Here is a 21889-nt window from a genome sequence, read left to right on the forward strand (position 1 = left end):
ATTATTTTTTATCAGTAAGGTATTCCTGATGTAAACACACCTAGTCACTGTTAAAATAATACCACATGCTCTAAATGAAAGGTATTATACTGGTAAAAGCAATGCTGTGCTCAAATGGCTGTGTCTGCATTAGCAGGTTCTATCACAATGTTTATAATCGCTCAGGATTTTGCCTTTTCACAGCCTTGATCAGCACTGATGTATTTACTGAAATAATAGCAATAGCTAGAGTGTATTTACTATGTATTTGGTTTCTAGAATTTCTGACTGTTCCTACTTTGATTCAGTTTCTGTTCTGTGGCTGGGTGACCTAAATTTTATAAATAGGAGCTGTACTTTAGAAAATCTTTAGGGAGTGCTTGAAATGAAGATCTGCACCCTAGAATTAGTCTTGTTCCAAAACTAAGCATAAAGAAACAGAAACAAAAGTTTATTGCAAATGTGCATCTGGGTTAATGCTTCCGATGCCAATGTTTTGTCTTCTCTCCTAGTGTTCATGGATAATGGAAAAATGGGAACAATAATTCTCAAAACACTACTGCAGGCCAAGCAAGAACTGTTGTCTTTGACATAAATGAGCCTGCTTTCAGAAGTCACTACTTAAAGAAGTAAGAGTAGGTTTTAATCTAGCACTTCTAAATGAAACTGCAGCTTGGGTATGTTCTGAACAGCATAAACTTGAAAATGAACCAAGGATTACATTCAGAATATTTATGAGCTGTCATTGCAGAATTGAATAATGGACTACCAGGCTTTTCTAAAAGTGCTTGTGAGCAGGCATGGTCTCCCACAGCTGATATCCAACTTGATTGCAGATTCCACTGACAAATACAAAGTCCGTACATCTCCGAGAAACTTCTAGATGCTTTTGCTTTAAAGAAAAATAAGTGCTCTGCAACAAAGGCTCTTAAACTTTTAACAGCAACTGCCTAGTCAAAACCTCCTAAGAATGAAGGTTAGTGGTAGCATGCTATGCTGCAAAGCAAATTGCTTCCCACAACCCTTTTCTGGAAGTTACTCTATAGGCAAACTAGAGAGTAGCTCTTCTAATGACAGGGTTTTTTTTTTTTTCCTTCTAAATGCTTAAAGCAGTGTTACACGTAGGTGTCCAGACAAGTGTCTGTCTGTGGACTGCATCTCTACATCTGCATAGAAAAATGTTTTCTGTGGCTTTTCTAGGTTGTAATCCACACAGAACTCATGAGCTTGATGTGGAAATGTCCAAAGGCAAAAAAAAAAAAAAAAAAAAAAAAAAATCCATGTTTGTCTTCAGAGGATATTTTCATGTCTTCAAACTTATAGAGATTGCATCACTCTCACACTACAGAAAAGCTCTTGACATCAAGCCTTTTTATTTGGACTGCTTTCTATTTTCAGTAACTTAAATATTTAACTCTAGTACACCGTGAGGCACAGTTATAAAGTGACAGCTACCACAGAGTGGCTGCTTTTTGGGAGTTACTTCACAGAAATTTCCCATAGCTTTGATTGAGCATTCACATTTAAATAAAGGTACAACAACTAGGCTTAACTGGAGTCCATCTTGAAGTATCATCACTAGGATATGACCAGTTTGAAGTCCTGACTGTCTCTGGATAGAAGCAGAGTCCAGCTCAGGGCCTTGGCTTCCTGGGGCCTTTGCAGAGCAAGTTCCAGTTCCCTCCTAATGTATACATGCACCAGACAAACACAAAGTATTTCCTCTTCCAAGAAGTTAAATGTGAGGACATAAACAGTTTGGATTTTCCAAGATATTCTAGGTACTGGGGAACTTGTAGTGCCAATGGATAAAGGGTACCAGCAGGACTTGGTACTCACCCCATTAATCATCAGCAGGATCAATCCATTGTCTGTAGGTGTTCGAACTTCAATGTCAAATCGGGTCACCTGGCTGAATTTTCCCCTTCTCTCGATGTTTCTGGCCAAGGCATAGCCAGAGCCATCAAAGAAATAGCTCACAGCCCGACTCTGAGTGAAAGCCAACTTATCTCTATGGAAAAAAACAAGTAGGGAAGGATTAGTTGGCATGTACCCATTTTAATTTAGGGGAACTTAAATGCCTTTATATACTTTATTGAAATAATTGTTCTGAGCTTCTGCTTCTGCCTGGCATAGTGAGACTGATGACTTCCTTTCAATTTTTTTCTGGGAATTTTTTTTCCTGAGAAATAATGTGTAGCTTTGAAGATGCAACTAACTCCATCATTACACTGTGCTTTTATCCTGTGCTTTATGTAGAGCTCAGGAAAATTCTTTGCTCATCCTGGTAAAGTGATAGGCCCATAGTACTTCTTCATTATTAGGATACACAGATATGTCTCTTAAGAGCTTTCCCAGTTTGTGCAGAAATCCATTTGAATTCTCCAAGAACTTTAGCTGACTCTGGTATGCTCTGTTGAGGAGAGCAGCAGCTTGTACTCCCTCTGGGAATGGTGTGGGAAGCTAATTTTCTCTATCCCAATACTTCCTGCATTTCTTCCCAGCGCATGCTGCAAATTACTCTCCTTTTTTTTCCAGAGTGGGGTTCCACTGTTGCTGCCTGTAGCATGAGCAAAATGCCTGCTGTGTCTGTGCTAAACCAATGCTGCAGCTTCTACTTTAGGAGCTGAATTTCCCAGTTTGTGGAAAGAATATCTGTGGTGGCTTGAAGTGTATGGCAGGAAGAAAGTTCTGTATAAGCTTTCCTAGCTGGGGATGGGGCTACACTAAAGGTTATCAGGCCTATTAGACCTGACTGGCTGTGACTGTATTGTTTGGAGCAATGTGATTCGGGTCAGGAGAAGCTCTGTCCTAGGCAAGCCAGTGGGGTAAGGAGGGAGCCTGGAACAAGCCCCAGCTAATGAGGCAGTTTCCTTTATGAAGACATGAACAAGATTGTGAGATAGCTAGTGGAGACAGCAGGAAAATAATAGAATATCTCATGCTAAAAGGGACTCGTAAGGAGTCCAAATTCCATACATACATATACTTATAAATAAATAAATTTTAAAAAATTAAAATTGTCGATAAAATTAGGAGCAAAGGGCGACCAAGTTCCTCCTGGGACAGCTCAATACCACTTTCAGTTCGTTAATCTGAAGCAGGAATGGGCCATCAGGACCAGCACTTGTAAGAACGGGAGCGGCGGAGTGAGGATGGGACTGTCCCTACCTGGCACAAGGTGGCGATGTGGTGGTGTCGATGTTATAGACGCGCTTGAAGTTGTACAGGCTGATCACATCGTCGTTCAGGGTAGCCAGTTCCAGGCAGCCGATGAAGCCAGGTAGGTTTAGGCTAGGAGGGAGCTGTGCAGAGGACAAGGAAGAGTTAAAAGGAGAAAGGTGGCGCTCTTTAGTTGGGTGTTGTGAGAGCATTTGTGCCTGGGGTCAGTTTTGTCCCTGTGCAATTCGTATTTTCAAAAGAAAAGGTTGATACTGCTGAGAATAGCCTTCACAGTCCTTACCATGATATGGCCTTTGGGCTGTAAGTAAAAAGGGAGCACAAAAATGGTCTCACAGTGAGAGAATTAGGCCGGGTAAGGCAACTGCAAACAAAAACTTCTTTTGTAGTTTTGATGGGAGCATGCTTGAAAACAGGGAAAAAGCTAAGATTTGACTAATAACAGAGCTTACTGAATGTATTTGAATAAGCCAGTGGATATTTCATATCGAATGCATAGATATCCTTCACAGCTAGAAAAAGAACTCCATACCATAATTAAAGAGAGAGAAATGAGAGAGCTCTTTAAACCCAGGAGACAGGGATTCAAAATCTGTGCCAGTGGGTAATCCTCAGTAGGTATTATTTTGAACAGCTAGCAGGATGTAGAGACTTCTTCTTTTAAACAAAGGTCACTGCAAATGGAATTTATACAGCCACACTGGTGAGGGGAAAAATACAAAAGAATAAAGCTAACAGATCTATACCATTCTTTTTATATTAAAATATTTTGCCTTGTGGAACAGGTGTGATAATAATAACACCTCTTCTACTTCAGAGTTTGATCACTATAATAGCTTTTCTTCATCTTCTCATTATTTTAATTTTCTTATGATACAATAGCATAGTAATACAGCAATACAGAATATAAGTAACTGTAAGATTACATTCTTATCTGCAGCACAGATACATTTGGTAAATTATTTTTTCTTTTTTTCCTTTGTTTCTTCTAGTCTTTGAAATGATGTTAAACATGAGAGTTCTAGTGGTTAAGTGGTGCATTTCATATTTGCAAAGTATGTAACAGGGAAGAAAAAAGCTTTTAACAAATCAAACTCTATTTTAATAAATAAAAATGTGAGGCATCTTTTCTAAGAGGGAAGGGACCCATATGCCCATCAAACATTCCTATCAATACCATGAATCCTTTTCTTCCTATTTTCCTTTTCACTTTTCTTCATTCTCCTCTTTTCTTTTTCCTCTGCTATGCTCTGGAACAGACTTAGAGGGTTCATTTGCTGGATGACTTTTTGTACATGCATATGTGTATGAAGCTGCTATTCAGTCTTCACCCCTATTCCCAGGCAGTTTGCACCACGGACTCAGCAATCCAAAATTCCTGACATGGCATGTATTTAGTAGCCATAATGATGCCAAGCTCAGGAATGCATAAGTGTATTGATTTACTCTTTCTGTGTTTGTATGTTTTTAGGAGACCTGATTGTGGATCAGTATTGGGATATTTTTAGAACCTGCTACAGTTAGCTTAAAGAATTTAGAATTCTCTAAAGTCTTTCTAGGTGTGCTTTTATTCAGCCATGCAATTTTCACAGCCAAGATTATTCATAGCAATTTTTAAATCCCAAAAGAGGAACTGATATGTTCACAGAAGCAGGTAAGTGAGGTGCTAGTTTATGCTGACTATTAGGAACTAGATTGATGCTACTGTCTCACACAGGTCTTCACACACATTTTGCTCAGGCAACTTTTCATGCTGTTATAAGTCTGGATTTAAACCAGTGATAATTTAAATTCAAACAAATTACTATCTTGTTCGTTTCCCGGAAGATCCTAATATTAACAATACATTACTTTTCATTTTTGTGACAGTTGCAAAAGAGAAATTCTAAGTACCAAGAACTCATTAGCATTGAAAAATACTGGTAATCTGCAAGTCAGGTTGGACTAACAGGCCTTTTTTTATGCATGCTATTTAACTGCTAGCAAGCATTCCTTTTAGAACTTTTCAGGAAACATGAACAGCAGCTCACAGAAACCTGGTCATCATACTTGTATGACGAAATATGCCAGGCAAAACTTCTTCACCATGGTTAAAAGGTAGAATTCTAAGATGATAAATGACTAAATAAGGACTTTTTCTTTATCTACCATTTCTGTGTTTAAATGGAAGTCCAGCAAGGTTAGTTTGCACTATTTAATTTTGAATAGAGAATATTTATCTGACCAACCTTGAAGCCTGGAGGCACTCCACCAACATAGAAAACAGCATTTTCAGGTTCCAAATTAAGAAGGGAGCCAGGACCAAGAATCTCTCCCTTTTTGATGAATTTTTCTTCAGCTGTGCTGCTAAGACTGGGCACCGTTAAAAACATTTTGCCGTGTCTTCCAATCCTGCAGAAAAGAATTATAAGGGAAGAGAATTTTATGATGGTCAGACTTACAAAAGAACAAACAAGCCTCCAATTCATGGGGTAACTAAAAACAGGAAGGGTTTTATATCCTTGGAGAAGACTAGTAATCAGGAGGTAGAAAAAGGGAGGGACGACAGACATTATCTCTTCCTCCTTGTGGCCCCTTGGGTCTTGGCTCTTCAAAAGTAGGAAGAATTTCCATTTATTTCAGCAGGAGTAGAACCAGACACTGAAAATTCCTGATTGGCAGCTCTAACACAGCCTTTTCTGCTTGATTTTTCCTGTTAACTGTTTGATTTTGGGGAAATACATGTTATCACTTTACCTCTCAATTTTGATGATGCTGAAGTGAGAAGGCCAGGTGCTGACTGGCTTGGCATCCAGAGGTATCTCCACGTCTTGGCCCCCCAGATTATAAATGTACACAAGATTGTCATTTTTAATTGCAAGCCCGATGTAATGTTTAGCCTAAAATACCACCGGAGAGACATGTTAGAGATACAACATTGAAAGAGATTTAATGGAGGACGTAAGTAAAGGTAAGTGTTGATAAACTGAATGACACTTTTAAATATTACTGAAAGCTATTTAAATAGGAACAAAACCTTCATTCACTAATTGGTTGCTTTCACCACATAAAACTGTACAGAAAAAGTCTCTGATATTTTACTTTATATCCATTTGTACTGAGGTAAATTCAAGGTCATGAAGTCTCTGCTGACCATGAATTAGTCATGTTCAATGGGAAGCTGTTCATCATTATTTAGTGTGCAGCGCCATGTGCAGGAAACAGTCTAAAGCCTAAGTATTATGCTGCAATTAATTATTTTGCCAAGAGGCGTTTCACTTGATTTTTATTCAGTAGACATTCTTTTTTAGGAAAGCTTAAAAATAAAAGCCTGGATCTTTACCTTCCCAAGTAATAGATTGCCAGAATTATACCTGCTGGTGAGTTGTGACTTTTTTTTCTTTTCAGAACCACAGTTTAAAGAACAGGTATTTCAAAGTAGTGATCAAGAGTGTACAGAGTGTACAACAGCAGCACAAGCCACAGATAAAGAAGTCTGCTTATCTTGTGGGCCTGTGAACTCAGAGATTTGGAATTGACACTGTCAACAGCATAAACTGATTAAAGCATATCTCACAGAAGCCAGGCAGGTGACATTAACTGCTTCAGAGCACCTCAGTATTGGCAGAGGAGATAGCAAGTGTGGCTTGCTGCAGTGAAAATCAAAGCAGTACACTGCCAGGCTGTCTAATTTGCTTTTTAGAGAGCATCGTTCATTGTTTGGGGTGACAAGTCTCAAGGACAGGGGTCTCAGAAACCCTTGCTCTTTGCTTGTCACAAAATCAGTGATAGTCATAGAATAGACACCTTTAGTTCTGAAACACGAAGAAACAGTGAGAGGAGAAACTGAGGGCAAATAAATTTCAAACTGATTTAATTTTTTTTTAATATATGCATAATAGTTATCTGGTCTATTTGCTTACATTTTTGTTTCCAAGGTACAAAATGAATCTGTCTGGAGAGGCTGCCAGTTGTGGGTTGTCTTTGTGGAGCTTTATGTACAAGCTCATGGAAGTGAATGATTTCAGTTCTTCCACATTGATCTTTGGATTGACTTCAACAGCTGATTGGCCTTCAAACATCATAGATACTTGGACCTGCAGTTGCAGAAGGACAAAGTGAGACACCTGTTGTTGCCTGGGGTCATTACTTAAGGTAGGTGTGTAACAATACTGTGCTAGCAGCCTTGCTTACTCCAAGAGTGGAGCTGGCATCTATATACTGGCATGTAAAATTGTATGTTTGTAACAATCTTTCCTGAAAAACACTGTAAAGATTATGGAGAAAGTTATCTTAAAATTAATTAAAGGTCCTAATGAACTCTGCTTAAGCATATTCATAAAGAAAATTACATTTTAGTGGGAGATAGGTGTGTGCATAGTTGAATCAGGGCTACATTACTATGCATGGCACATAATGAAATTCTTGCACAGCTATAAAACTTCTGCTCATAATTTAGTTCTTTGCTTTGGGAGTAGTACGACCATTTTCTATTTATGAGTAATCCTGTTATATCATTGAATCTACAGTGATATTTATGAGATGCTAAAAAAATTGTAAAACTGTTCATTTTAGTTCAAAATGCTTTCAATATAACTGAAGTAATGTTTTCAAGTTTAAACACAGTATACCTGAATCACAAAATACATTTTAAAGAACAGTCAAGCACTACATACAAACTGATTTTTCCAAGTTATATTCCAGCACTGTGAACATACAATAATGCACTGAATTTTTTATTTCTCTGAATGAATTCAAATATACTTGACCTTGGTTTTTTTGTTAGAGAAAAAACCCTCATTATTTATGTATGGTAATGAAAGTGGTTTTTTTACTATTAAATATGTGTGAGCCAAGGATTCTCTTACCCCGCAGAAAATTAATTCAAAAGAAAGGAAAAAAAATGCTGTAATCTCAGAAAAGCTTACATTAAATTGCTGTAATTATTACTCATGGTAATTGGCTTTGTAGGTAATTTGCCTACAAATTATAGGTAATTAGGTTTTGTTTTTCTGGCCATCTTATACATTGTGCCCAAATCTGTATTGTCAAATTGCTACTGCAGTAACAATAGTCTACCATGAATACTATGATAATGTCAAAGGCTTGCAAATAGTAACTATAAGGAGTTTAATGACCTCCAGTGTGCTTTGTTCATCTGGTTTTTGGGGAGGTGACAATGTTCAGGTTTGGGTTCTAGCATAGCCCAAGAAAATGGAGGTGATAGTAAGATTTGATTATTAGCACTAGTAACCAAAATCCCCAAAAGTCCAAAAGTTTTACCTTGCTTGCTACACTCCTGGTTTGAGCAATTAACTCTCTGATCCGCTGAATGCTGGAAGAAATATTATTTGCTGGTGCCTTCTGTTCTACTCTGCGCATTTTGTCCAGGAGTTGAGGGAAAACCTCTGTAAGTTTCTTCACTGCAGTTAGAAAAGAAGAGACAGACTTTTTTTTTCTTCTTTGAAAGACTGGTTTTGCATCAGGAATATTCCACCCTATCTTCTTAGGTTAGCTCACTTGTCTCCTTCTGCTTTTTGACCAACTCATAACTGTGATGTGTGAGACACAGTGATTTCAGAAACGGTAGTGATTTCTAAGAATCTGGTATTGCTAAAGTTTTTGGAAATAAGTTTGCACAAAGGACACTGTTTTCTCAGGACTCATAGGTAATACTGTAGTGTGTTACCTTTGTAATACTTTCCTCAAGTAGCTCTGCAAACATTAATAGTTTTAACCTTTTAATCTTCCTTCAAGACAAATTAATGTTAAGTCTAATTTTACATCTAAGGCAACTGGAGCAGAAGAATTATATGTTCAGCATATCACTGGATATCTGTGGCTGACTTGGGAACTGCATCTAAGAGTTATGGTTCATGACCTCTTCAAATTGACTGTAAGGGAGATGTATAGGCTGTTTTCCTCAGCTTTCAGCTCCCAGAGATTTTCACCTAGACAGAAACATCTCTGCACAGGAGATGTGTTTGCTTGCGGCTCACAGTCATGACTCAGGACAGAAACACTGGCAATTTCATGCTCCGGTGACAGGCCTGTGGTGTACAACAATAGAAGGCCTTAGATGATGATAATGATGCATGTGCACCTAAACTGTGCTTAGTACCTGCCCCAGCCCTCGTGATTGGTAACCTCGTTAACTTTCCTGCCTGCATCTGCCAGGGGTCATGAACTAGAGTCCTGGATCTTTGGTCTTTTGCTGCTGTGTCCTCTGGTGGTACATGTGCAAATGTCATTGTTATCAAAGGGAAATGCAGGGGCTCTGTTGTGTTCAAGGTGAGAGAAGTCCTTTCCCAGGAAGAGAAGCAGAAAAATTATCAAGAAGGAAAAATAACTACCCTTAATTATAATCCAATTTTATCACATCAGATTCCAATGACATGCTGCCCTTTGAAGGATATTTACACATCACATAATTTTTCATCTTTAATTAAATGTAGGTACAAGAAGCTGAGTATAATGAAATGTGATTTTTAGCTGCAAGCTACGTGCATATAAGAAGGATCCAGCATTCAGAGTTAATTTTAATGACATGGATTCACTGTAAAGGTTAAGATCATATTTGTAGGGTTTAAAGTTATATTTTAGGGGTTGCCAACTTACATCCACCTGCTCTTGTGTTCTTCCCATTGTATTTTTTCCTTTGTCTGGGACTCATAGAAGGGATTGAGTTGGAAGAGACCTTAAAGATCACCTAGTTCCAAGTGCCCTGCTGTGGGCAGGGACATCTTGCACTGGACCACATTGCTGAGAACCCTACCCAACCTGGCCTTGAACATCTCTGGATGAAGACTGCAGGGAGGCAGGTAAAGGGGCTAATAATCAGATATAGCAGACTATATAAAAAACAGGGGAGGAGGAGCAGACTCCAGTCACTTTTCTGTGCTTCTAGTCTACATTGAATAAGCCTCAGCCTCATTCATATCAACCCAGACTATGAGAGTATTCCATGGAGTCCTACAAGTCTGCTTGTTTTTGGAAAGAGTGAAAAATCTGTATTTGTCAGTCCTGTCCTCTCTCTGCTTGGGTGTTTTCATTTGTGTTTTACTTTCCAAGTTCAGTCTAGGAGTGGGCCATATAGAACTTTAGACCCTCAATTTTTTTCAATTTAGTCCTGAAAGGCCTTATGTTGTAGGATTTAGTAATCAACTGTTCTATATAAAGCTTATTGTACCTTAAAATATCATGATTTTAATGAATCCACAAAGAATTACAGTAAATTTTGGTGATACCAAAATGTTTTAAATGTTCTGCTTAAAAAGCCACAACAAAACCCAAATCAGGAAGTTTTCTTTACTATTTTCCATTTTTAAGGCAAAAATACTGCAATCTCAGAAAATTATTTAGCAAATTGCAGCCATTTTTAAAATAATCTGCAACTGAATTGGAATTGTGTTTGATTCACTGTCTTAAAACCTGTTATTTCTGTTTGAAATTTGATGTATTAAACTTGAAATGCTACTATAACATGTAAACACCAAACTAACACCTGTAATACTAGAACTATTGTGAAATCTCAATATAAATCTCTTCCTCTCGGCCTTTATAATGGTGTTCTTCAACACAGAAGAACATTGATTTTTATTTCTGTCTTTGTGATGAAGATGAGAGTGGAAAAGAAAACTAGTCCTACCCAGTGATCAAATACAAAAAAGAATAGAAGAGAAATTGTCAAAGAGGAAATACCCTGACTGTAACCTTCCAGACACTTTCACCTTTTACAGTTTCCTTCCCAAACTGTCTGCCCCCCTCTCTGCTGAAGCCTGCCAGTTTTCTGCACAATGGCAACATGGACTATTCTCACACAAACTGCACATCCAAGATATGCTCTCACCCTTCCAAACACCAAATGCATGCTTTATTCAAGGCCAGTGCAGACATGCCAGCTTAGAGGCTTCAGCTCCTTTGGTAGGGTAATTGGCATGAAGATTGGGTGTTTTGGTGTTCCAGACGCCTGTCTGAACATTTGTAGTGACTTTCCTTTGGACCTGGATGGGCATTGCTCCTGTCACATCAACCTCTCCTGGCAGAAGACACAGCTGATCTGGGAACGCTCCACCATGCCTGGCATATCTGCATCTGTCTTCCTGGGCTGTGAATCACAATCACATCTGTGCCAGCCTCCTGTGTAACACTGATCTCCTCAGCTATTTCCACCTTATCTTTCTGGCAAAAACACCTCATCATACCTTTAAACAAACAAATCAAATGACTTCAGAACAAAAATGCCATGGAAAAGCTTCCTCCACAAATATACTAGGGCATACTTAGCTGTAGGTTGCATATTAGCATCCCTCCAACAGTTAGTTAGTGGTCAGCAGGCCCTCCAGGAGCTTGGATATGAACAAATATTTTCAAGGTGACTCCTGACCTGCAAACCCACCATCACAGAGAAGACATTTTTTCCAGGCACATGACATAGGAGCTATTCTTGTTCCTTTTTGGGAACATAACCAAGGGAGAGCTGGACCATTTTAACTCTGTTCACTCTTACAAAGCACCTCAAATGCCACTGGAAATATTTTCTCCAGTATAGGAGCTTGTATGAGCAGCTTTTTTTTACTCCTGAATGTCTGCTGGCATTTTGAGCATGAAGAGCCAAATGCAGTCTGTGTTGCTGCTCTACTCACTAAGCTGGCAAGGGAAAATGTTAAATGTAAATCAAGTGTAAAGGTGAATAAAAGCAGCTTCATGTGTAAGCTACAGAACACTGTTTCTCTTGGAAGTTTTTCATCATACCATTCCCTCCTGGGAGGCCAGTCGTATCCACATTTGCATTATTTTACATGGTAATTAGAGCCCATAGCCTAAACTACTCTGTGGTGATCAAAAACATTTTACAGCAATGCATTCCAATCCAAGTGCTGTTATATTAACTACACTCTTATGAAGCTCTGTGCAGTGACTAGTGGTGAGCTTACCCATTCCCAGAGAGTGAGGTTCACTGTTCTCCTTTGATGGAAATCTCAGAGAAATCTGAGTTTCCTCCAGTTCTGGAGCCAGAAATTGGAATGTTGAATAACACTGAATTTCTTTTTGTGAAGGGAACTTCTAAACCAGTTCTTGGGAGCACTCACTTAACCAAAAATACTGGGGATAAGAGTCTTATTGATCATGGAATTCTGAAAATAACATGACTCTTGGGATTCCCCAGCTGAGAGGGAAGACTGTGACTTTGGAACACTAGAAACAATGTTGGATTTGATGCTCATAACACTGTTTGCAGTAAAATGACACTTGCAAACTTCCTGATAGAAGGAGAAGGGATTTAGGGCAGTAGATCTGAGATTCAGACTTTCTGGAGACAGAGTCAATGAAGTTATGGAATTTCTCTGGGGCACTTTTAGAAGGCAAGACATCACTGAACAGGTCTGCAGCTGATGGTATCATCAAACATGTTAAGGAAACTACTTGTTCTGGACTTCCAGCCTCCGTAGACATAAATATCTTAGGATTAGTGAGCCTCCTGAGCAGAGTCAAGAATATATGGAGCAATAAGTAGTGGTGCTGTAATCAATTTTTTATTCCAAATATTTTTTTTCTAGATTGATTATTTTCTTTCCCAATTATTCTTTTCCTTCTTCCTAAAGTCACTTTATTTCATCTTCATGTCTCTTTTTCTACTTTTGCCTGTCATCTTCATTTTAATTTTGCAGTCTGCCTTAGCTTTTCTTTTGTCTTTTTATTTGCCTTAAATTTTTCATAGTAAGTTTTCCACTGTTTCCAATAATAAAAGTGGAATTAACATGATGTTTACAAGCTTCTCCAGAAATCATCCCACTTAAATATTTTATTTCCTCTATCCTCTTTGACCCCTTTGTTTAGACTACAAGCTTATCAAGTGAGGGGCCATTTCTTCTCCTTGTTTGCACTCCTGAAGACAAAAGGGCTCTGTTTTCAAATGCTTCTCAATGTTAAAAAGCAAACAGACAAAAAACCCTAAATCACCAACCATAATAGCAAGAAGTGTTTAAACAAGCTGTTTACCATTCAGTGTGACCTTGGTACCCTGATAAAAACAAATTAGAATTCAGTAAGTCTTCAGCACTTAAATGTTTAAATAATTTTTGGAAGTCCCTGAGGATCCAATGTTTTTAAAATACAGTCAAGACCTAGACAACTGCTAATTTTTGAAAATTTTCATGGGGGATACTAGAAGATTATATGTGATGAATATGCAATGTAAACAATTCATATAACATATTATTGCAATGATTCCCTTATTTTCTAACACTGAGGAATGGCAAACTTCATGTCACCATACCTGCATCCCCAGCTGAATGCACAGCACTGTCAAATGCCTCTGAATTGTGCTGGAAGTCTTGCAGGTTTTGGGACCACAACCTCACGTTCTCATCCATGGGGGTCGTAGCCTGTGTCACTGTCGTGGTAGCACTTACAGCCTCTGCAGTCTCCAGCTGAGCTTGCTCCAAACGCTCTCTGGCCTCCACTACAGAACAAATAGAGAGTGATAGGAAAGGAACTCTTTCAAATATTCAAGTGTGTTGTGTGTTCCATCACTCCCCACTCTCTGTCTTCCCCTTTCCTTTTCTCTTCTTCCCTCCAGTTTATATACACTGAGAATGATGTCATATGGAATGGAATATTCTTTTGGTCAATTGGGGTCAGCTGTCCTGGCTGTGCTCCTTCTCAGCCTCCCATGCATCCCCAGTCTCCTCACCACCATGAAAAGCAGAAAAGGCCTTAGCTCTGTGTAAGCTCTGCTCATTAGCAACAAAAACAGCTCTGTATTATCAACTCTGCGTTCAACAAAAATTCAAAACACAGCCCCATGCTAGCCACTGTGAAGAAAATTAACTCTACCACAGCCAAGACCAGCACAAGGTTCAAGAAGACTGTTAATCATTTCAGTGACTGAACATTTAATTTCATTATGAAAGTGTTAAAGCTGCATATTTGATATCTAGGTCTAGTTGTTTCAGCCAAACTCTTGTAAGTGCTGAACTCTTTGTAGCAACTTCACATCCATATTCAAAGATAAAAATGTGCTCTTGAGTGTATGAAGATAAAGCATCATGGAGATGAAGTTCCTCTTCCAACCTGTCTCTGCTGACTGCATTTTTGCGATGGCTCTCATCAGCTGGCTCCGCAGGGCATTCATTCTGGCAAAAGAGCCATTGACTTGCCAGCTGGTGTCTGCAATGGTGTAGCTGCTGCCTGTGGGGAGAAAAGGGGAGGCACAGCTGAGGGGCGTCCAAGTGGTGTCTGAAAGGGTAAATTCAATCCTGGGCAGGTATGTCCTTAGGCATTTACTATACCATGGACGGCATATCATAGCCTCTTTTAATTTAGGACATACTTGCACTCTTCACGTAATCTAAAGGAAAAAACAGCCCTGCAGCACCCCTGCTTGCCACAGGCTGTCTTCCAAAAATCTGGAGAGCTGTGCTCCAGTCAGTACTCTTTCTCCTTGCTTTACCAAAAGTGCTGAGAATAGCTGCAACTGGTACACAGGAATAGTTTTAAGGAAAACAAAAGGTCCTGAAAATTTTGAAAGGTAATCCTCTAATTTTAGCTCTTGCTTTCATTTGCAAAGAAACTATTTTCTTTCACTTCTTTTATTTGTGAAAAAAGGCCAAACTACTTTAACATTTATTATTACCCTTCACTGGTGAAATCCAGACTTCTGAACACTTAAGCTGCTGTGATTTGATTTTAATTGAACTACTTAATTTGGTATATTTACCAGTGAACAACAGTTTGCAGGGTCACATATTAAAATGGTAATTGTATCTGAAATGGACTTTTCATAAATGAAATAAACTATCAGTATCTAGTAGGAGGACAAAACATGAGCTACTCAAACTGTGCCCATGGCCATTTCAAGTATTTTGTGTGGTAAATTCAATCAATAACCTATTCTGTTGCAGCAGTAGTTCTGCTTAGTGATGTGCTTCTGAAAGGTATTTTAATGTGGAAGGCTATAAGCTGATTAGGAAAGTAGAAAGGATGTATATTTACTGTCATGTGCTGTCCGTTGTAACTGCATGGCTCGGATGAGAAGTTCTTCACTTTTACCTTTATGATAAATGACCTGAGTATCAATTCCGACTGCAGCCTACAAGCATGTTCCAAAAAAAGAAAGTGAGAATAATCCTTATCAAATATGCCACTTTATTGTGATTAATTGTGGACAATATTTTACCTTCATATAAATGCAACTGCAAAGTCACTGCAGTTTCATTTGCTTTGTTAACATTTAAGATTGGCAGTTGGATTGGAAAAAAGTCTGAAAAGCAAAATTTTCATTTTCAAGAAATTTTAGAGAAGTGTATGGTTTCCCAAACAACACTACTGAGTAACAAAGATGGAGAAAATATATCAGCTCCAGTTTAGGCAACATGACTAAATGCTGCCTGTTATTTAGGAGCTGTGACTCTTAATTTCTACTGTTGTCTCAGATAGGTGATAAATGCTTTCACTTGATGGCGAGCTGCCTTGCAGTCTGCAGCAGTATGCCAGAAACAGAGGTCTGGACTTGAAATCCCTCAGCCCTCTGAGGTTAAGACCCCTTTAATCTACCCAAATTATCTTGCTACCCCACTAATAAATTGCTGGTAAATAGCACATATACAGACTGGTAACTACAGGCATACAAAAACTACATGCAAAGTATTTTTGAACAGTAAGGCCAAAGAAAAAAATTAGCATCCTACTCCTTACACTGAGTGTGTGAGTGAGCTTTGTCCCATTTCAGCCTGATTTTCTATGAGACACAGTGATGTCTTGAGCACATTTCCTGCCACATGGCACTCAGTGAAGTGGAGGGACTCAAGCACTAAATGCCAGCTCAGGCTCCCACAGGAGCAGGGAGTTGTCTGTAATTTCACAGAAATGTCTCAATGTGAGTAACAACACAGAGCAGCGTCACCCTATGGGATAGGGACAGAAGCACCTCTTGTGTCTTTTCAAATACCAGGAGACTTCAGACTGGAAGAATAATTAACTGCATGGGATTTAATTCAGGAAATAATAAAGGAAAAAACTATGCAGTGTGAAGTTCAATACTGCCAGACGACAAAAGTTGTTTTTTTCTTTACATTTAGGTGTCTGAAGTCCCTGAAACATTGTAAAGTAAAAGCCGGTATTATGAAAATTACTTACATCCTTGACCCGGTTTGTAGTGTTCAGTGCCAACGATGCAATTTCATTGGCTTCTTCGATATAACCAGCAATGTTTTCATACACATTTGAAGCATTGATTGCCCTTTGTACCAAACCATTTGAATCAACACCATACAAATTCCTGTTAAAAAGAAAGTAAAAGGTGAAAGAAACCAAACTGAATCAAAGTAGTTTCTGACTACATGATCACACACATAAATGTACTTGGCCTAACTGGTATTCTCTTCATTGTGTTTTACCAATCTGAAGCAGGTGAAAACTGTGTGGATAGGAGAATCTCCCCTGCCATATAACTCTGAGAATTTTGCCCTTAACATTTATGTGAGCAGCAACAATTCTTTAGGAATAATTCCTATCAATGAATGGAAAGAACTACGTGTGTCAGTGACCAGGATAGATGGATCACTGTCTGTTTATATTTTCCAAGATAAGTGGAAAAATGGGGAGAATCAGATGAAGAACTACCCCTAGCCATGAGAATTTGCAGGAGTTAGACTGAAATAAGCCTTTGATGGCATGATTTTGATCTGTATGTTAGGTGATTACTGGTCTTCAGGGGAGATTCCAAACAGAAGATAGTTCTGGGCTCAAAATTCGTCTGTTGACAAATTTGAATTAATATTATTTTTAATGTTCTGGTGATAAGCAGATTTCAAAGTATATTTTAGAAATATGTTCTAAATATAGATGTATTTGCACATGTGTGCATTCACTTCAAAGTGTTTGCACACCGAGAGATTATTAAATTTCCAGATTCAGCATTATTGCAAGAATTTTCTGCTAAGTTCCCTTAAGGCAAAACAATAAACTCTATCAAATAAAAGTCTAACAGGCTAATAAAGCAAACCTATAAAACCAAGATGTTTTGAAGACAGGCTAAATGTTTTAAAGGATTAAAGTTTCACTGCAGGACAATCTTCTCAACAAATAATAGAGTCAGCATTAATCCATCTGGGTATTTTGTAATTACTTTTGTTTGCTTTTTGCGAAATTCCTAATGTGTTGAACTTAGTAATAACTTTAAAATTATTTTGGTAAGGGAGGAAGGATAGCTACATGGGGTATTTTCTTTCAAGTTAGTCTGCTGTCCCGAGTTAGCTGATCTCAGACTGAACATATTGTTTGGTTTTTATGTTCCTGTAGTTTGTGTATCATTATAGAGCAGTCTCAGATGTCAGCTTTATACAATTGCATAAAAGAAGACCATCTGTTATTTTTTCCCTCTATTTTAATCTCTTATCTAGGGCATACAAATATTAAGAAACAACTGGTATTTAGATAATATACTTGAAGAGTAGTTGTAAGCTTATCTTCCAAAAGCATATGCCTATGATATTACTTAAGGTAGATTTTGGTGACACATTTTATTTAAGAATTCATTTACAGCAGCGATTTTTCCACGGATAGTCTTAGTTGCAAATAAAATAATTAAATTTATTTAGAAGTGATTTTTTAATAAATTGGTGCAATGTTGATGCATTTGGTATCTTCCAACAAAATATAAAGAATTAAAATAAGTTTTTGATGTTGTTGTGAGCCAGTTTTATTTAGCATCAGAACTACTCCATCTGTAAAACTGTTGGATAAAAATTCTCTCAAAGCTCATTTTGTACCCTGTAATGCTAAACATTTTTTTAATGTAAATGAACTTACTGACATGAGCAGTTTCTGTAGACCCATTTAATCTTGCTTGTATTATTTCACTTTTCACTAATCCATCTTTCCTATTCTTTTGGAAGAGGAAGGGGACATGCCCAATTAGACTAGAGAAAATGTCATGCAAGATATATACTTATTCTTTAAAAGGTTTCATAGCTTTTGCCTAGCTCAACTTCAGCTGTTCTGTGTGGACTATGACAAGTCCTTCTACACATGACTTAACACTGATTTGTTTAGTGCCTATTTATTGTCACTGTGCTTCTGCTTGTCTTTTCAGCTGTTCAGTAAGTGACACTTGTATGAACAGAGTCTGCTGAAGTGAAATTTTACCCATCCAGCTCATCAGAAAGTCTTCTTAGGTTTTGTGCATGATGCATAGCCTTTTCTACCAGATCATCATCAAACAGGGACAGGTTGGCTATTTTTTCTTGCAGTTCCTTTTTTGCTCCATCTATTTCTGCGTAGAACCCTGATGCATTCTGAACAAAACAGGGAAGGGAGGAAAGATGAAAGTTGCAAAAAATCAAGTCTGTATTTTGATTATTATGGGTTTTTTTTTTACCCTTTATGTTATTATAATGTTCCTTTATTTCTCTTATAGTTGTTTTAATCTACATCTTTAAGAGAAAGAGAAGAAAGGTCTAATGGTGAATGCCAGTATAGAGACAAATGCAGGAAGATGAAAATCAATAAAAATTCCAGAAATCACTTAAGAAGGCATTGGAGAGAGATGCATAAAATAAAAAAGAAAGATGCTAAAAGTCTTACTATATATCTTGTGTGTTTGCTCCAGAATTATGCCAATGACAAGTCTTTCAGAGTGAAGTCCCCTTTCTGCCTCCTTGCACAGAGATTTCTAATGCTAGAGACATCTTGGATTAGTCTAATTTGTAAATCAGCCCACATAAATACTACCTATGTATGTATAGGCAAGGAGAAGCAGAATCCCTTTGTCTTAGCCATGTTTCTTCCTGTTATGAAATACTTGTGGAAAACCAAATGGCCTGCATTCACCTTCTCTCCAGTACACAAGCTTGCCAATGTGTCGGAAGATTAGAAATGTGGCAAAATGTGATTATAAATGTGTTTCAAAATACATGAAAAAGCATGAAACAGAGAGAGGGAAAAAGGATAAATGGGTGAAATGTGAAAATACTTGTTGCTGATGAGGATGGACAATATATAATATTTGCTTCCTTCCTTGCAGTGTGAACGTCCTCAATGGGGAACCCAAAATGATAAACTGCAGCAATGTGTTTTGGACAAAACACCAGAGAAAAACCTCAACGCACTGCTTGAACACAGGGTCAGTTACAAAGTAAGTTGTCATTCTGTTTTCTCAAATTATTTTTTCAAAGAAAAATTAATGACTTTTGGTAAATATTTTGTGTTAAGAAGTGGGCAACTGTGACCAAAATGAGTGCTTGTGGAAAATTTTCTTTTTTCTTGAATTATTTCAAAAATTTAAAATAAGTCATGAAGACGGAAAGCAACTTTGGTAAATATTTTAATTAGCAAATTCCCAGTTTTATTTTCTTCATCTTCTCATAGAAAAGCTAAACCTAAAAATTTCTACAAATTTCCTTCAGCACCATGTCTGATTCAAAACACTGGATAGTAGTCTACTGTTCCAGAAAAGGATTTCTATACGACAATCTGGTTATATATGTTTGACACAGTGCCTGGTTCTAATGTTGATATCCGGGATCTTTAGTGTTCTTCCATGCTCACTCATAAGCACCACGAAAGGAATTTAGCATGTAATGCAGTCTTTTATCAGAACATCTTTTGGCACCTGCCTGTAATGAAATAATTGAGAACTCTATAGCAAAATCTTTTATTAAGCTTTGCCTACAGTAATGCTAGAATTATTTTTTTTAGGCAGTAAATTGTAATAACAGAGGTTTTCACCCAAGAAAACCATCTACTTTTTCAGGGAATATTAACCAGTATTTCACTGAAGCTGTATAAAGGAGAGTTTTTCCATTAGTGATCTAAACATATGACTTCAAAAAATCTGGATGTATAATTTAAACAAGCCACTGAGGCACTTACCTTTATTACTTCACTTAACTCAGAATTGACCTTTTGTGGTCCTTCCAAAATAGTTGTAGCACTGAGCAGAATGCTGTTCACTTCATCCATTTGCTCTTTTGTCTTCTCGTGTTGTTTCTAAAAAGAAAGCTCAAAACATAAATTGCATCCAATACCATTTGTGCTTTGATATGTTAATCAATTTTTTAAAATGTGCTGGAGTTAATTAAAAGCTAGTGGTGAACTAATTATATTTTAGACATATTGGAAATCTGATTTTCCAAGACATGTCTATTTGCTACATATTACAATGTGAATTACTTTTTGTTGGTTTGTTTCATGAAAGAAATGTTGGATGATTAAAAAAAATATTAATTTCATTTTATATTACAACCTAAGGTGCTATTGGAATGAAGCACTATTTATTGCATAGCAGAGACAAGTAAAGCATGGATTTTTCATACTCATCTGGAGACTATCTTTTTCTGGAGTTTTTTAAAATCTACAGTACAGAGATCTCTTTTTCTTGTCAGTAGTAAAGCCAATGTGAACAGTCTCTTTTGTGCACCATTTGCCTTCATCATGAGGAATAATGGAGATCCTAATGGTTAAGAACAGTGAACAAATACAAGTACACTCTTCAGGCCTTGCTTCATAACTGTGAGACAAGCTGCAGCTTGGCACTGTAATTATGGAACAACAGAAGAGGCTTTGTACTTAAGGATCTCAAGCCTTTGTGACAGGATTCACTAGAGGAGCACTCCTGATTTCTCTATTGAATTCTTAAACCTTCCATATCAGCATGAACTTCTAGCACTGCAAATTTCAAGAACTCTGAAACTGATGCTATGAAACACAGAGGTTGGCCTGAATTTGTGGGATTTTTCTTCAAATCACAAAATTGCTCACTAATGCCCTCTCCTCCAGAAAACAAAAGATTTCAATCATTGGCATGAAAACAGTTTGGTTTGAATGGCCCTAAATTGTTCTCTTTGTAATTTTTTTCCTTGATGAAAAAATAAATGAGAAGTTTTAGGTGTGATATTCTGGTTTTGCATTCCTTAAAAGAAATTTATGAAAACCGGGAAAGAGTCACAGAGCTGCTCTGAAGAGAAGAAACTAGTTTCTTTTGTTTTGCTGATGGGTTGGGTACTTTCCTGGGATATTAAATGTGAAAATTCAGTTTTCTCATCAGCCATGTGGTTTTGAACCTAATGCCACCACTTCCAAGCAAAGGAGCCCCACTTCCAGGCTACAGGGGACAGGTCACCTCTGAGCTTTCCTCCAGAGTGATTACTTTGTTCAAAACCCTGAAACTGTTCATTTGGACAGGACACAAGGGAAAACTGTTGCAAGCTTATAGCTAAGATAGCAAGTTCACCTAGCAAGTAGGAAACCCAATTTCAAGGTATCTATTGTGGAGGAGTTAGACAATTGATTTGTGCTTGAAGATTCAAGGACAGCTGTCAACTCCTCCTGAAAAACTGGGGATGCAATTGATTGAAGTGATTCAGAGGAAGTTTGGATCAGACAGTATGAATGCATTCAGCCCAGGGCACAAACACGGTTCAGAGTTTTTGTAAGTAATAGTTTTCTTAGAACAGAATTAGTTTTGTGAACATGATGCCCTCCCACATTATAAGCCAGGACATAACTGGATGAAGTAATTCCAACACAATATTTATAGCAGCCATGCTACCTGAAATTTCAAGCTTTCTGACTTTTATTGTAACATGCCTTTCTAGTCTAGGCATATGTATCCATCTCTTCCTTGGTCTGATGAGGCATGACATGCCAAAACTTCTCATTTATTGTCACTCCACAAATAGATAATAGTACCTTGCAATTCCACAAGCTGTTTTTTAGAACTGATGAGTCAAACTCATCCTGCTGAGTG

The 21889-nt window shown here is 37.7% G+C and overlaps 1 protein-coding gene and 1 long non-coding RNA gene across 3 annotated transcripts in view; one reads left to right on the forward strand and one right to left on the reverse strand.

Annotated features, from left to right (window-relative positions):
• Positions 1–21889, reverse strand: part of LAMA4 (laminin subunit alpha 4) — a 96238-nt gene that overhangs the window by 22771 nt on the left and 51578 nt on the right. For both annotated transcript variants that reach the window (XM_012572738.5, XM_041715128.2), the window contains 12 exons: positions 20014–20130; positions 18289–18437; positions 16279–16420; positions 15136–15232; positions 14215–14331; positions 13418–13603; positions 8422–8561; positions 7062–7235; positions 5896–6038; positions 5388–5550; positions 3151–3284; positions 1819–1990 (listed from right to left, as the gene is read on the reverse strand). In XM_012572738.5, coding sequence (XP_012428192.4) covers positions 1819–1990; positions 3151–3284; positions 5388–5550; positions 5896–6038; positions 7062–7235; positions 8422–8561; positions 13418–13603; positions 14215–14331; positions 15136–15232; positions 16279–16420; positions 18289–18437; positions 20014–20130 — 1734 coding nt within the window. The remainder of the gene's footprint in view (positions 1–1818; positions 1991–3150; positions 3285–5387; positions 5551–5895; positions 6039–7061; positions 7236–8421; positions 8562–13417; positions 13604–14214; positions 14332–15135; positions 15233–16278; positions 16421–18288; positions 18438–20013; positions 20131–21889) is intronic.
• LOC116808028 (uncharacterized) lies at positions 7168–20852 on the forward strand. Its single transcript, XR_004367321.3, has 4 exons — positions 7168–7293; positions 9814–9959; positions 19166–19276; positions 20392–20852. It is a non-coding gene; the product is annotated as an uncharacterized lncRNA (long non-coding RNA).

This window comes from Taeniopygia guttata, chromosome 3 (assembly GCF_048771995.1).
Source record: "Taeniopygia guttata chromosome 3, bTaeGut7.mat, whole genome shotgun sequence".
Lineage (NCBI taxonomy): Eukaryota > Metazoa > Chordata > Aves > Passeriformes > Estrildidae > Taeniopygia > Taeniopygia guttata.